At 43.2% G+C, this 17,558-nt stretch overlaps 1 protein-coding gene across 3 annotated transcripts in view; it reads right to left on the bottom strand.

Moving 5' to 3' along the window:
• KCNQ1 (potassium voltage-gated channel subfamily Q member 1) overlaps positions 1-17,063 on the bottom strand; it is a 338,669-nt gene extending 321,606 nt beyond the window's left edge. For all 3 annotated transcript variants that reach the window (XM_048308026.1, XM_048308028.1, XM_048308027.1), the window contains exon 1: positions 16,598-17,063. In XM_048308026.1, coding sequence (XP_048163983.1) covers positions 16,598-16,995 — 398 coding nt within the window. In that variant the 5' untranslated portion in view covers positions 16,996-17,063. The remainder of the gene's footprint in view (positions 1-16,597) is intronic.
• Between the last annotated feature and the right edge of the window lie 495 nt (positions 17,064-17,558).

The raw sequence follows: 17,558 nt of genomic DNA, 5'->3' as shown, positions 1-17,558 counted from the left end.
AGATTGTCCTTCATAACTCCCTGGAAGAGCTCAGAAGCAGAGTTTCTCAGAAGCCCCATCCTGGTGGTTGGGCTATTGGGCTGCAGGGCTACACATTGCCCAGGACTGGGGCTTCAACTCCCTGGGCTGAGTTGAACCAAACAAGGTTCCTTTCACAACCACCCACCACTAACATCTTTTAGTTGCTTATGATACCTTCCATTCCATGCACTGCACTGTTTTGAAAGGATGCATCCCAGCCTTAAAGAGTTCTGCTTGAGGCCAGCAAAAGAAGAGCAATTACTGTGGAGGCTGTCTCATGTTACACTGCATCAGAAGACTCCAGCAGGATCCCTATTATTTACTGTTTGCATTGCCCGAGTACCTAGCAGCCTCCACCATGCAGCCGTGTGGTTTTTTGGTAAGCACTGCGCACACACACACACACAAAAAAGCAACCTGACAGTACAATTGTTTAAAAGATAGCTGTGCTCAAAGCAGATTACAAAATATCTAATATCATTGCAGGCCTGAAAGACTGGGTGCCTTTCAGTAGGTGCCAACATTCACCCAAGTATTCAAAATAGGTATTCATAGCTATGTGCACCATACCTTCTACAGAGCTCATATTCCTTGAATTCCCAACAAGTCTCCTGGCTAACAAGGCTGGGTGTGTAGATGCATTTGTATTACACACTGGGTTTAAGTAGAGTTTTTCCAATCCAGAAAAAGGGATGCATTACGTATTAAAGTTTGCTCTTCAGAATTTATTTCCACACCAGAGCTTACAAGCAATTCAAAAAGCATTTGGTTGTCAAGCTGCTCACAGTACAGAATTACTGCACTGGTTATTTTATGGTAATTGCACAGCAGAGATCTGGCAACTTTCTTAAAAAGCCACTTCCGTATCATGAGTAACAGGAACTCCTTGCTGTAGACAAAACTGCAAATCCATTCCCTGGCTGGAATTGTGAATGCTTAGAAAGATTTTTTTTCTTGAAAGGTAAACATTTCATGAGAAAAAGAAAAGCTAACAAATATGAGGAAACAGTAAAGAAAAATCAAGGCAAGAAGTGAAAAACGCCACACCTTCCATCCATCTAAGCAAAGGCAGCAGCATAGTAACACCACCAGGATACTCTGAATTAAAAGACTTGAACTGGTGACCACTTGAAAATCGACTGATTCCAGCTCCTGCTTCTGTTTAATCTCACACAAGTAGCCAGCCAGCAGTAGCTTGGCTATGCATTATTCCAGCAGGAGTGTTCCTCTCAATAAGCTAACTATAGACACATCAATAGCTCAGCATTTCATAAGCCAAGGCAGTTTCAACTATGAAATTCCTCATGCAGGAGGAAAAAGGAAAAAAAAAAAAAAAAAAAAAAAAAAAAAGACAAAACCAACACAAATCCTGGCAACTGGCAACAAGGAAAAGCAATTTCCTTCCACTTCAAGTGTGGACAGACTAACACAGAAAGTAAACAACTGCTCTAGCTTCTCATTGCTGCTTTTCCTAATCTAATACACAACTGCTCTCCCAAGAGTCTAAAGAAGTTCAGACACACACACAAAATACAGAAACAAAAATGCTGAAGAAAAAAGAATTTCAAATGAAGACAGATACACATACAACAATAACAAAAATAGAAAAATTGTCCTTTCTTTGCTACTTCACCTACCAGAAGTGTAGGAGTTTCTAGGAGAGGCAATGGTATCTATTCTCTACATTTACATGGGGGCCACCAAAATGAGGATGCCCTTTTATCAGTTCTTGTAAGTGCCACCAGGACTGTTCTACATATTATTTTTGTTCCCCTTCCCCAATTTCTTTGGCAATAAGACAGTTGCGAACAAAATACCCATCAAAACAAGGGGCTTCCTTGACCATCTTAACAAAAGGATGAAAAATTAAATGCAAACAGCCACAGTCACACTCCTAGAATCGGTTATTTCTGGTCAAGTCTCATTTCAAGACTTTCAAGCTGCTACAGAAAGCAAGTTAATTCAGGCCTCATTCCAAGTCAGCTAGGGACATTCCAACATACCTTCTGTAGCCATGTGTGAAAACCACAGCAGAGACAGATGGGATACACCTGCTACTTAAGGAGTAGACCTGAGATCAGAGAAGTAGTTCCCATTGCAGCTACTCCTGATTAACTAAGTGCTGTCAATCTGCTCCGTGGCAGCTGCCATAAAATACACTTTTTTAAATATCAGCTTCTTATTTTAAAGTTGCAGTTCCAGAGTAATCTGCAAGCTAATCCAAGGAATTTTCTTACTACTGTTTTTTTTTAAAGTAGCTCAGATGCACTTTTAATTGCATTTAAAATGATTTCTTCACATCTCAAAAACCTGCATGTCTACCAGTTTGTACTGATACTGTTGTAGACCACCATGGAACCTAATGCCTGCTCAAATCCAGCAGGCTGACTTCCAAAACAAAATCTCACAGCCAAAGCCATCTACAAATGTTGATGCAACCGTTTGAAGTGATTTTATCTCTGGCCCAGTTCCCTAAAGGTGGCATGAATTTTAGCTAAGAGTGTGTGCCACGAATACAGGACCATTCACTGAACACTAACTCTCAAGTTTTTCTATTTTTAGCATAAATGCATAAGCACTACTGCAACGTTTAAAAATGCAATCTAACAGGATTAGGTAACACAGAACCTAGTTTCAAAAGCAATGAACTATTGTTGAAAAACAATATAGCAGCATCTATACTACTAAACCCCAACTTTCTAAAATTCAACATCTTCACATTGTCCTATGCACCTCCAGTCAATCTGTTCTTAACACTCCATTTTGCATTTCTTTACCTGTTGGATTCAATTGTCCTGACTGAGTTCTTCCTGAAAACAAAGGATTTCTGCTGAATTTAATTTTGCATTCAGCAGAATGTTGCTCACCAGAAACATCTCTGCAACACTGTCAGAGTTGCTAACACAAGATGACGTTAAACAAACGGCAGCCCTCCACTGCACAGCAATTAAAATTGATAAGCAGCCTGTGTTCTTCAGGACTTCTTTTCAAGTCAAACAGAAAGCTCTGGAATTGCCAGCCACTGGAGATTTTTATGGCTTTGTTTTTATGAATGCACAGCCTAGCAGGCGATAAGCGCTTTTGTGCACTTGGCTGGTGTTTGCCCATGATCACGACTGTTGATGGGGGTTTATTGGTGTGAAAGATGCCAACGCCACCCCAAGGACAGACTGGGACATTCCAGCACTTGTCAGAGAGGTGCCAATTTGCCCCTAAATCAAACATGCCACAGCAGTGCTGATAACAGCTTTAGACGTGGGTGCCAGAGGAGAGAGCACTCAGATTGTGTTATTTACCACATCTAGAACAAACAGCCTCCAACTTCCATTGAACTTGTGACTCAGGGGGTAAGAAGGCTAAAAACCTTATTTATGATAGAGTTGTCAGCCAGTCCCTGATGCCACTGCATTCACACTTATCCAAGGGTGCTGAAAGCAAAGCGCTCCAAGGTACCAGAGCAGTACTGGGGGTAAACTCAGAAGCACAGACTGGCTACCTATGTGTACTGTCACTTCATCCTAGAGGCCATCAATATTCCCACAGCACTAGATGATGTAAGGACGCACAAGGCATGAACATCCCTGCTCTAGAAGGTCATGCACAGCACATCGCAGCGTATCTACCCAATTAGGTGCAGTCACAACCTCTGTCAGGCTTTGGTCCCAGCGCCAGCTAGGATTGTTGGTGCCTACCTATGCTAATAAGCCCTTTGCCAGCACAGGCACAACCGTGCACTGCTGCAGCTATCGAGCTTTTGGGCCAAAAGCAGCTCACACCCCATCAGCTGGGACAAGTGCAGGGCTTGCACATGCATTCCCTCTGCCTCCATGCTTAACACAGCTTTATCCAGGCTGATCTAGCAGGCACAGCACAGTCATAATCCACATCTAGGTCTAGGAGTGCAGTGGAGACACATCCTTAAAAACTATCTGGATTAGTATAAAATATGGTAGAGATATGAAGTGGAGAGAAGGTTACAGCCAGTAAATCTCACTGTTTCATTCAGGCCCATGGGATGTTGATGCAGCTTGTCTTGTCCACTCCTCTTCTATAAAGAGAGACAAGGCAGCCAGTAACACTCATTTGGAGGGGTTGTGAGGAAGAAGTGAATTTACAGGTGGGCATTCTTCCTTACTGTCTAGGCTATTTTCCTCCGTTTCATTCCATGAGTTCAAACTTATTTCAGCTCATTACTAGAAAGCAGTCATTTTACACTTCAGGAAAGAAAGCGCACATTGCCTGGCTTTGCCATGACTATTTATGTTCCCTGCATTGCAATAGCAGTGTTGTTCCTACAACTATCCTGTAAAAAACATTTCCTTCTTCCCTAAATTTATCACAAGATAAGGAAAAGTGAAGGAACTACTTCCATTACCATGCCATATTCTAACCATATTAGGAAAACCACTTATTCAAAGCAGCGTTCAATTACTAAATACCTTTTAAAAGACATGCCCTATAATACCAGTTTTATTTTACAAGGTATTGAATCAGGGGGATGGGGAAGCAGAGATTAAATGATTTACTAAGAATTGCTTTGTTAGAAGCAATGCATACTGCTTGCCCAACACTTATTGTGCCTACCAAAGCAGGATGAGAAGATATGAGACTATTGATAAGGCGAAGGAATCTTGACCAAAGATCCTGGTTTTAACCTAAAGCTAACTCAAACCAGTCTTGACGTTTGGACTTAGCCCAGGGGTATAAAGAGCATGCGCAGGGAAGAAAGGTGAAAAGTTCAGGATGAGGAAGACCCTTTACTTCATCTGAGGAAGACTCTTATTTCATCCTGGAGACCCCTGCCCACGACCACCAGACAACACTGCGCAAGCACAACGCAGATATAAGTGACTTTTGGGCTCATTGTAATACGAGGCGAGGCTGGGCGGGGCTAGGCAATGAATATGTATAGGTGTATTGGGAAACTTAATGAATATTGAACTTGTAACCCGATAAATACCAAGCTGAATGCAGCTGTGGGCACGCATGGCTTTGGAGGAATTATCCCCTTGGCGTCCCAGCGCTGGAATAAACATACCTACTTTACTACTTATTCTGGTAGTGGAGTCTTTCCCGCTCATCAGTATGTGCTAATCTCAGCGGTGAAGACAAATTTTATTCTGGTTAATCATTTGCTGGCTATGGGATGCTTACTTCAACTGAGTTAATTTCTCCCTTCAGTTTCTGTCCTAAACTGGCACAGATTTCCCACGGCTTTGGTATTTGACAGCCACTGGTGACTCAAATCCAACAGAATACAAAGTCTCTTCTACACACCAAAAGGCCTGAGACACAGGGAGGGTGGGGAGCCGGCAAAAGAGGCACCATATGAAAAGAACAGTGACAATGAAGTCTGCTTCAAACTAACAGATGTGTTTGAGGGGGGTGGAGAGAGACCGCAATTCCAAGGAACACACAGCACTTCACTTTAGCAATCAGACAGAAGCATCATCAGATTGCATTTGTTACAGGGAAGTGGAGGAAGCTAAAGATACACATGGCTGCGGGTTTTGAACAGCTTACATTGACTGCTAGCACACATTACATAAACAGACTGATTTCCTCCAAGTTCTTAAAAACAGTTTGGTTACTTACCAAGTCATTTCCAGCAGAATTCCTCAAGAAAAGAATCCCATAGTATTTTGCATATATTGTTTCAATAACAACACAGATCATATACAGGTTTCCTGAAACAAGTGATGTTTCTTTCAAGAGAAATAAACATCTGATATAAAAATCTCCTGAGAAAAAGCAGACAGCCTCAGCAGAAGCTAACAGGTAGCACCAAAATCTGCCTGAATGCTATCTTCACCCTTTCATGTAAGAAGTATAAGCAGGTGTCCCTTTACTCCTACAGATACAATCCACTGAAAATTTCTAGAGATTATGCTCTCTCATAGTACATCACATTTTTGCAGTCAGTCCAATTTCTCTGTTTCACTTTACAGTGAGACTTGATGGATGAATAATGTTTTCTATTAAAGCCACACAACAAAAGACTACCACAGAAGTCATGAAGAGATAACCTCTGTTTGAAAACCAGAGTGCAATAAGCAATTCACACTCCCAAGAAGGGTCACCATCAACAAAGTACACCTACAGCCTTGCACGTACTGCAAAACCTGCAGGATGTCAAAGCCCTGCTTCTCCCTCATTCTTGAAGCATTTTTCTCATTTCTATGGTTCGAATATGTAGTAGCCCAAATAAGACCATGTCAGAAAATTAAATAAAATCTACAAAGAGCTGTGCTGAATGAACAGAACGATGAAGGCACACAATTGACATGACTGTGCAACACTCAGGTATCTGTGCCTGGCATACTTTACACGCTGGTGAAACAGGATGCTCAGACAGCTTAGTGCTCGGGTGCTGGATGACCTGTTGACATAGAAAACATCAAGTGAGCAGGTTTATTTTGCGTGACGTGCTGAGATAACCAATTATCAATACTTTCCAGGTCACAGCTAAGACAACAGCATACAATCACATGAAATTTACTCACACTACAATAAAGCAATACATGTTTAGTTCTTTACTCATTGTCAGGTTTGACCACATTTTAGTGTCTTCTAAGACAGGGGTGAAAAACACACAGCCTCAACTAGATTTATATTAGGGAAAAAAAATAGGACCTTATTTGCTGAAGTTTGTAAAGACCAGATAAAGCCATTGTACAGAATACAAAGACCACTGCTTCTTAACAGGATCAGCGCAGGACATTCTCTACTTCTTGAAGCCACAGGATGGAAGATCTTTGCTCTTGTCTCTTCCCCTATCTCCACTGCCCTGCACAAATAATTGGGCACAGGCATTTGAAGGGTGTAAGAATGAGATTAGCAGCAGCAACCATTCCCTGCATTCATTCTCCTTTGCTCTACTTGTCAACATCCGCACAAGAGATGAGGGACCTTTACTTCAGCTCTGGTGCCCTCCAGCTTATCGTGGAAAAGAAGGCTCTAGTCAATTCCAGCTCATTTTTAGATGACGTGGGGAAGGTGATAGCTGCTGCAGGAACAAACATTCTCTGGAGGCAATTCCTTACTCTGCAGAAATAAAATATATTCCCAAGGACCTCAGCCTTTTTTGTACAAGGGATGAGCAAGAGCTCTGTAATCCTTGCCTCTGCTATTAAACCTGGTGTCTTTGGAGAGAATCCAAGGAAGTTACCTGGTGGGTGATTTACATTCTGTCCTCAAACTGTGACCCAATTTTCTGTACTATCCAACCCACATTAAAAATATGCAATATTAGCACTGCAATGAAAAAATATTGTAAAAAACTGAAATAATTTAGAAGTATCCCTACGATTTCAGGAATTCATTGTAGGGTTGCAGAGGAAACCAACAACTTCTGAGCACTGGATTTCTACACATCTAAGCCTGCCCAGTCTCCTTGTGTCAGCTCCAGCTGTCTGACAGTGAGCAGCTTATTGCAAGGGTGACCACACTCTGGTCTAAACAAAGGGGACACGCCTGTGTTCTTGCCCAGCCTAAAACACATGCACATAGGGAGCAACAAAAGGAAGACCACTAGTTTTTAGAAATCTACAACAAAACCTCTGGCGAGATGGTAAAAAACCTGCATGCAGATGTTATGTGATTTAACATATTTACTACAGACAAGAGACAACAGTCACCTAGACAAAGTAAAAGTTCATATAGAATTAGCACTGTAAGATGCTTAGTGTTTCAGGAAAAAAAAAATAGCCTTATTATAAATAAAATAATTTTAAATTATTTTTACACATCCTGTGCACAATGCCTGGCAAGCAGTTTTAATTGCCCTAATTTCAGAGATGAGTATATGCAAGTTTTTCTCTTTACTAGTTGGTCCTTACCTTTTGTCTTTACTAATTGCTCCCACTAGAAAGCAAATAGCTGTTCACACAGCTAAGTTAAACACATGATGATAAATTCTTAAGAATCAAACCAAGTATTACTCCAACAAATGTATTATATTTTCTATTATTGCAAAAGAAAATGTCTGCTCTATTTTGGGGGGATGTGTTAAGAGTAAAATTAATAGATTATGATCAAGAGCACAACTTGTTAGGATAAACAAAGTTATTTTCTACTATTTCAAGATCTTAGTTCACTAAGAACAGTATATTTCTCATTTGAAGTAAATACTAGTGTAGTTATACAACAAAGCATTTACTTTTTAAATAACCTCAGCAGAATGCAAAGAGGGTTTTTACAGTTAAGAGTGAAAAATCCAGTTTTCTATTAAAAATGTGACAAAATTGTGTTGTCAAATGAGGTCTCATAGGTCCACTGGCATTAGAAAAACACATGTAAGATGTATGTTCCTACTGAGAGCTTTAATACAAAATTCAAAGATCCACAGCAATATTTGCAGAAGCAGAAGAAACTTAAAAGGATCCAGAAGCCCTGTCATAGGCTTATTTTGACTTTGGTTAACATTTTTCATAAAATATTAAATCATCACATTAATTGTGAAGAACACATGAGAGAAAACAAAAATACGTATTCTGGGCACCTTGCTAAAAGTATCTAAAGGCCACCTAAGAACGTGCAGTATAATTTCCTATTTCTGGCAGTTTATCACTTTCAAAATGATAAAATTCCAAGGCTGCAGACTTGGTGCTTGATTTATTCCTTGCAAAAAGTACCAGACTTTTTTTTTCTTAACCTCAAAAGAGATTCAGTCAGTTTTGAGCAGATGTGTGTTCGTTATCTCACTCAACTGGCAGTTCTGACACTAAAGCAGTTCAGAGAAAAAAAAACCTGGCTTTTGTCATAGTGGTTGTACTAAGCTTTAGTAAATCATTGGCTTCCCCTGTGCCTATGTTTTATTGTAATGTTTCCAGGTTGCACGTTTTCTGTTGTAACGTGTGGTTATTAAGGAGGGAAACTACCATTTAGGAAATGTGGGACAGTATTTCAGGGGTTTGTGGTGTTTTGTTGTTGTTTTGGGGGTTTTGATTGCGTTGTGGTGTTGGGAGGTTTTTTTTAATTTTAAACTACTCACACTACACTTACACACTTACTCAGGCCCTGCTTTGCACTGTGTGCAATTTCCTACAGCTCCTTGAACATAGAAAATAGCTGTTATTTTACTATTCTATACCATGAAGGAGGGAAAAGACGAAGAAAGTCCATATATCCTCAAAAACTGGTCATGCCAGGCAAGGGAAAAGCTCACACCAAGCACCTCTCTGGTCCTCCAGGTATGCAGAGTCTGGAAGCCAGAGAAAACTCTTGATTTAGAGCAGCTTTAGAATTTTCTGTATCAAAAAAAAAGAAGAAAAACTGTCTAAAAACACACAGTAAAATTAATATTAAATTTGATTACTAAAGCATTGAATACTCCCAGTGTTACTATAGACAGAGAGATAAATATACTCTCACATATATATCTTCCTGGTAGGGGGTAAAAATACATCAGCTACTCCTGTAGCAGAGCCTTGCAAATGCCTGTGCTCTCCCATTACCATGACTGGTATTATAATGGTTCTCACAGACCATTATGCCAGATGAAGCATGACTGCATGAGAAGGGTTAGTACCTCACCTAAAAACTTGCCAGTCTCTGCATTCTGCTGTAACTCAGCCTCCCCAGCAGGTTTATTTGCATCTGGCAACTCTCCAAGACATTTGAAACACGTTGGACCTCTTGTTGGCAGGCAGAAAACACCTTGCCCCCAACAAGACACTATTTTCCATCTGGAACTGAATGAGCAAGTGTTCACAGCTTTTGTGTTCAGCCACTAATGCACATCAAACAATCTATTAACACACCAAATTAGTGAGGTACTGCCAAGTTTAAAGTCAGCTAAGCATTGTGCCTGTGCACAGCTCCCTACAGCATATGTTGGCACCGTTGTTTGTAACACATCCAGCGCTCAGGCATTTGGAGCTCAGCCTAATTAGTTCCCTGCAATTGAATCTCAACTCTAGCCTTGATTCAGCTGCAATGAAAGTTTTGAAAGAGGCCTATCTACACAGCCTTGCACGTTTTTTCCCTGGCACTTGAGGAGCCAGGGCAAGGAAGTGTGCCAGAATTGCCCAATCAACCATTTGACAGAGACACAGAAATGTGAAAACTGCACTTACTGGTTTTCTTAAGATCATTAATCTGCAACTTTTAAAGGTAGGATAATTCTTTTCCTTGGAGGAAAGCAAACATGAGAGAAGGACTAGAAATACCATACTGGAAGACTGATAGGAAAAGAGAGAAGGCCTATCCCAGGAAAGCCTGCCCAAATTGAAAAAAATGCATAATGTATGCATTTCACACATTTCACAGCTCTTTATTTCTCCACTGCACACAACCTGTCTTCACTGAGCATTAGTGTTTGCCACTTTACAGCCTTCTGCTTCCATTGGCTATTAGAAAACCTAAACATCAGTACAATTACAAAGTCTTTCTCCTCCCCACAGAACTTCCTTGACTCCATGAATTTTTTTTCAAGTAGCCAACCATATCCAACTACGCATTTCAGAAGAGAAATTGGATTTTCCCAATTATTGCTAGAGGCACCTTCAAAAGGGTTTTTAGTTAGAAGATACCTAGCTTTTCACCTACCTTCCCATTCATCAATCAAAATACATTTCCACAATAATTTTCATACAGCAATCACTGAATGTGACAAATAATGCAAAGACGGTGGTTTAATTTTGATTAAACCAGGCATTATCTACTAGTGTTGGCATTGAGAGGATCTGGTTTCTCATGCTGCTTTTCTTTCTGATGACAGTCAATTACTAAGGAAACTTGGATAATTTTTAAATTATTATTCTTAGCCAATTACACAGCTATTTGTATCTGCATTTTTTAACCTAAGAACTTCTACTGTCCCACTGGGACAAAGAAATGGGGACCCCTTCTGATCTCTAACTACACTGCCACTCAAGGTCTTCATGGCACAAACTTGGACTGGTCTCAGTCACAAGACAGCCAGACAGCACACAGCAAAAATGGAACTTCTGACAAGTTACAGACTGGGAAACAGGGCAAGAGTGGGAAGCTCTGTTCTGGCCAACCCAAAAAATACTATTTCAATCACACAGGTCACAAAGAAGCACCTGCTCACAATACTGTAGCTAACGGGCTGCACTGCAGCATGCAGAGAATAAGGAGGGAACAACAAAACCCTTATGTCACTTCTCAGTCTCACCTGCAACCAAAAACCTGCCAAGAGCCCAAGCTTCAGTACCTGGCTGATCAGCAAACAGGGCTGCTCCTGCAGCAGCAACTCCTAAACGTGAGCACACTGTCTTAAACGCACAACCAGCTATGGCAATGGGCAGGCAAATGATCTTCCCTCCTTTCTGGGAAAACTTAAAGTCGGCTTTCCAAGCCCTTTTCCTCTCAGATAAAACTGTTACCAAGTCCATTGACAGACACACAGTGTTAGGTTGCAATGATGCTCCCTCTGCTGCAAATTGGCCTCAACTAAACTACCTCAGTCTTAATGAGACACAAAAAGCTAAACCTGGGTATTCCTGCTATTGACAGCAGCAAAAAGAATATGACCATGATGAAATCGTATTTCTTTCTTTCCACTTAGAAAAGCCATGCTGACTTTGGAGGATTTATGTCTCCATTTTTAAAAACAGAAGTAATAATCTGGAAATGTGATTTCAAGCCACAAAAATCTCTAAACATACAAATGTTCGTGTCAAAAACACAGCACTTTGGTTTGCAACTCTTTTCAGTCTCAAAGAATAGTGTGTGCTTACACATGACTTATTATTTTATGGATCTTTTTTCCTCAACAGTTTACACAACAAGTATGAACCAGTAGGTTTGCAAGTATGTTTGCAGAACATCTGGAAATATGGCAAAACCAGGATTTTAAGTTATGCTTTTTTCTCACAATGTAATGTATGTAAAGAGCCCTGTGTAAACACTGCATTGCCTTTAATAATTGATTACTGTGAGTCCTGATTCAGGCAGCTGGAATATTCTATCTACCCTCATTTCCTATCTTTTGTGCACACACATGCAGCCATGCTTCTGAGAGTTCGCCTGCTTCCAGAGACGAGTTTTCCAAATCCCAACCACTGGCCAGTGCAAGCTTATGTAAACAAGTCGGGATTCGAACAAACTCAATGACAATCATTGCTGATTAAACCAAACTTATACAAAGGCAAATTAAATTGAACCAGGTACAGGCATGCAAAGATAAGATAGAAGCTGATTATCTTACATGGCAACAAAGGAAAGCTGCAACAATAGAACAAACCAATGGTCCATCAGTTTCCAAACTGTTCCCTCTGCTTACACCCAACACTTCAAAGAACGCAGGGAGTCAACACTGCCAGAAGTCATTATTTGCCATACCAAGAACAAGAGAAATCAGTTCATAACTTCAGTTTCTTTAGGCACATTTTAAGATACTTATTTTACAATTAAGAGGGCGAGAAAAAGATCTTCCCTTGAGCACTTAAATCTAAAATAATTATTTTTAACATCTGCCAACTTCACTTATTCTTTACAGTCATTTCCAACACTGAGACAGCACCCAAAGATTTCAGCAGGACACTATGAGGGCAGAATTTAAGTTTCTTTTTCCACCTGTCCTCACAGAAGCTGAAAACCTGATTTGTTAAGGCTGCAGAACATTTCACCTCTCAAAGCCGCTCTCTCAAGGTGCACTGCTATGGTAAGTGTGATAAGATGCCCTAGCCTGGAAGGTCACTGAGAACAGTGGCGCTCAGTCATTCCCTCACTCTGACAGCCAAGGCGGATTTGGTGGCTCTGGCAGGACATTGCCATCCATACAGCCGTGCCACAGGGCGAGCTCTTGCCTGCAAAGTCCGAGTCTCCAAGCAACTACCAACTGTGTTTGCAGAAGCCTCATGTAAATCCTCAGCCATCGAGCACAATTTACTTGCCCTGGTAAAATTATGTGTATGTATACTGCATGCTTCATCTATTTAAATGACATTTATTACAAAATCAAACCAAGTCAAGTAGCTGAACTAAGAGGTTCTATTATCTTTGCTAGTACTTCTAGGCAGGTTTTTTTGAGTCATAAATTAACAGCTGATTAGCTGTTCCTTCTCCCCACAGAGGCTATTTCCCCAGGCTTCAAAAATCTAGTATAAATGACGCACAGCAATTCATTTCCTGTTCTGCTCACTTGAGATGTTTCTCCTCTTTGGTGTGAGCAAGTAAGAAAAATTCTTAGAAAAGACCTGTCTAGAATTCAATTGATTTAATCAGCGACTGGGGTGTCAAATTACTCTGGAAAACTGAAAACATCAGCAAGAGAGAGAATATACATTTTGCATAGTGGAAAACAGGTATTTCAGACACCTTTTGAAAGAAATAATTCAGAAGAAAACAGGTCATTGGCCTCATCTGTGCAAGACAACCAGATTCCACCTTTTAAGTCGAGGGTACATGAGGGCTGTATTTTGCTGTCCTTTGCTGCTCACCAGAACATACAGCAACCAAAACAATATGAAACAAACATACCAACCTAGAATCTGCAGATTAAAGCTTGGTGTTCAACTTCTCTTTCCTAAATATACAATATAAAACCGAGGGAAATCAATCCTGAGTATCAGTTCTTAGCTATTAGTATTCTACATACCACTGACTAAGATTCCTGAGCAGGAAAAGGGTGTGACAGGCAATCAGTAGATGTAGCTCTTATCACTTGATAAACAGTGTTTTAACAACCAGCCAGAGATACAGGTCCAGAGCAAGTTACACGGACTATTCCAGCAGTTGTTCCTAATTGTAATAATTCCAGCATGTAATTAACAACACAGCCACACACTCCACACCATGCAGGAAAGACAAAATTAAGCCTCCAGTGCTTGTTGCTCCCATCACTGGGCTAGATCCTGGCCAAGGCTCTCTACTCAGCTTAGGTCTTTAAGCCCCGATTTAACACCACTCCCGTTTCCTTTCCTTCCCCTCTAAACATTGAGGACAGCGACCGAGACCTGAAAGCCCCCGGAATAAAGCAGAAGGCAGACAGCAGAGGGAGTCAAAAAGACAACAGGCAAACCAGTTCAGTTTCTTGAACTCGTTTGGGCAGGAGAGACAAACACCAGGGTCCTTGCACACCCCAAGGTAAAACGCAGCTCAGTGTTCTATGAGTGACTTGTTTGTATGCTGACAATAGAACAACCAGTTGCTTCCTCCAGTGGTAAAGAAGAACATGCACACCTCTCCGTGTGTGTCCTATGACTCCAAGTCGTTCCCAACTCTGCACCTCATCTCTTGTATCTGCACAAAGCAGGTCCCGTGCCTCCTCCCGAGGAGACGCTGGGACACAACAGCTTCTCTGAATCAGACAAATCTGCCTTGTCAGTTAATTTTAGCAACAAACTTCTGCTCCGGAGCAACTATTCATCTGCCAATACTCAGCACCTGGCTGGCAGGGATTGTACTCCAAACAGAGCATTCCTTGGCGCAGCAGAAAGTTGTTTTGGGAGCTCAGAAAGAGAGTAGGAGAAGTACGGGCCAAAGATCAGTAACTTAAACCATGATTTAACGGGCACAAAAGCTTATGTTCCACAAAAAGAAGGAGAAAGTGGGATGGCTGAGAACAGTAAAGCCTCAATTCCCTCTGCTGGTGGGAATTAGAGTGAGGCTGCCTAAACGGTACTTGCAGATTGCCTTGCAAGAAACACACAAGGGTGTCAGTACCCTCTTCTGTCTCTTCAGCGCCCTGAGGAATTTGAACAACGCTTAGTATGAGGCTTGAGAATATTTACTGCCACTGTCATTCGTCTTTACATCAGAAGAGTTCTGGAAAGAGGGGAAATGCTGGGGCTAACGCTTACACCATGGGTGTGTCTTGTGGGGAAAGACAGGCAATAACTTACACATCACAAAATGTTAATTCTTGCACAGGTAGGATTAATCCACACTGCTAACACTCGCAAAAAAAAAAAAAAAAAAAAAAAAAAAAAAAAAAAAAAAGTTAATACTCTGGCTTGAACCTTAGGTAGAAAAAGGAATATAACCTTGTTTTTTGTTTTTCAGAGTTTTCCTAGACTCGCTGTTAAGATTCAGAGAAGATTAGTTAAGATATTGAACACAGTTTACTGCCCCTTCTATACATAATTTGAGATACCTGAAAGGTCAGAAACCATAAGAGATGGCTGCCTAAAACTCCTTTTGAGGGGAAAAAAAAGGAGCTCCGATTCCTGAAAGTGTTTTACGTTGTTCAACCACAGCTATTAGGCACTTCATAATTATGGCCATTACTCATTTTCTCATCTGATGGCATTATAACACTAAAGAGAATGCAGCCCACAATTATCTCAGCAGTTGCACACAGTCATCCCCCAATTACGTACACTCAGAGGACAGCTGTTTCCCCTCCACTAAAATAAAGTTGGTACCACTTAACCTGAGGACCTTAACACTCAGAAACTTCAAGTATGGAACAGAAGCACAAAATCCTGAAGTGACTTTAGATAGCAGCTACTTAGAAATAGAACTTAAAATCAGAATACAATAACAAAATCATAAAAACTGACTTTGGTGTCTTTTGTCTTAGGATTTTGACCACAAAATGCCTTTCCCTCTAGCTGTTGGAACAAGCATGTATATGTGTAATGGATATATGTACACATGTGTGTTTGTGCATGAATACAACAAACACACACCACATTCCTACCTGACCTTCTTACCTACATTTAACACACGCCAATTGCCCAAGGGTCACACAAGCCTTCAGCAACACCTCGATGGAAAGGCAACGATTTCTCACGGAGGCGCTTGTTGGGATGCTCATGCACCACACACCTACCACTTGCTAGCTTAGGTTTGACACTGCACTCCACAGACAGCATTATAGACAAAGCAACTTTCAACCTGCCCGCCGTTAAACAACACGCTCCAAACACCATCTCCTTCCTGTCGTAATGGGTAGCACACGGAGTTAGAGCCAGGGGCAATAAAAGGGGCGAGGAAAAGGAGCATCACCTGTTTCTCATCCTCCCCTGACACGGCTGCAACACTGATAATCGATAGCACCTGTTCAAGTAGAAACTGCTGCTGTGCAGTGAGCATCGGCATCACACAGATGTCACTGCATATGAAAGCAGGAGTCATGCATCAAAAATTAATAAAGAATGGATGACACTGCTGCCTACTTCATTTCCAGTTCAGTATGAACAACTTATTTCAACTCCCCAGATAGCCTTCTGAAGAAAATTGCCTGAAACCAGCTCCTGCTCTATCTGATAGCTACACCTTAGGGCTCCTGACCTGAGATACAGCATTTCTCTTAACTAAAAAGGGAAACTTTCCCCCGGAGGGTGACTTTTGTTTTACTTCACACCTGTGGGGAAAAAAAACCCGCAAACCACCCACAGCCCAAAAGAACCCTATCTGACGATGTCCAATCCCGGAGCACCGGGCTGGTCTGGAAGGCTCCGCGCTTGAGGGGCCGCCGGGGCTGCCGCTGTGCCGCCTCCGGGGGGAGGACGAGCGGGGCGCGGGGAGGGGCCCGGCGGCAGCGGCTCCTCAGGCTGCGGCTGAGGGCGGCCCCGGCGTCCCCGGCACCGCTGGGGCAGCGCTCCAGCGGCGGTAACGGGAGCGCGGAGCAGGTGCCCGGCGGCAGCGGGGCGCTACTCACACGGTGAAGTGGTACACGAAGCACTTCCATCCCGTGGGCCGCTCTAAGAAGTTGTAGACCCTGCCCTGGACGCTGCTGCGGCTCAGCAGGGGCTTGCGGAGGCTGTAGATGGAGACGCGGGGGTCCAGGCTGACGGGGGGCCGCGGGCAGTCGCCGCTCACCACCACCACCTCGCTCCGCAGGCGCGGCGCCCGCTCCCGCTCCGGCGCGGGGCTGCACCCCGCGGGCGCCTGCCCGCCCTGCGCGCCCGGCAGCGGGGCGTAGTGGGCGTTCGGGGTGCTCTCGGCCAGCTCCAGCGCCGCCGCCTTCTTGCCGGGTGTCATGCTGCCTCTCCTGGGCAGCGACAGCCGGCCCAGGCTGCGGCTCTTGGGCTCGCCCGGCGGGGAGCTGGAGGACATGGCTGGGGCGGCGCGGCGATGCCCCGGGAGCTGCGGGCAGCGCCGGGCGCCCCGTCCCGCCGCCGACACCGCTGGCCCGGCCCCCGCGGGGCGGCCCCGGCCGGGAGAGGTGCGGGGAAGCGGGGGCGGGCCCGGGCACAGTCCCGGTGCGGCCCAGCGGGAGGCGCTGCCCCAGGCCGGCACCTGCGGGAGCTCCGCGTGGCGCCTGGACCCTCTCCGTGTCACGCTCAAAAGTGTCACTGTCCTCATTGCTGACCTTCGCCTGCATCACCTGTGCCCTTGTCACCGGTATGGCTGCGTGGAGGTGGCCTCGCACCTGTGTGAGGAGCTGCCAGGGCAGAGAGCAGCCTTCCAGCAACCCAGAAGCCCAGCAGGCCTTCTGCCTTCTTTCTCAGCCACTCCGGTGTTCCCCAGGACTATGGCATTGGGTGGCTTGAGATTCTCGGGTACAACCCCTTACTTCAGATTTAGGACCTCCAAAGCTTTCGGGACCTGCTGCTCCATTCCTTTTTGCAGAATTTTAGCACCTGGGAGCAGCAGAGCTCTGCCAGAGTCAGAATCCT

The sequence above is a fragment of the Corvus hawaiiensis genome, chromosome 6, assembly GCF_020740725.1.
Source record: "Corvus hawaiiensis isolate bCorHaw1 chromosome 6, bCorHaw1.pri.cur, whole genome shotgun sequence".
NCBI classification, from domain to species: Eukaryota; Metazoa; Chordata; class Aves; order Passeriformes; family Corvidae; genus Corvus; species Corvus hawaiiensis.
The sequence above is the reverse complement of the archived record's forward strand: the minus strand, read 5'-3'. Positions and strand labels throughout refer to the sequence as shown.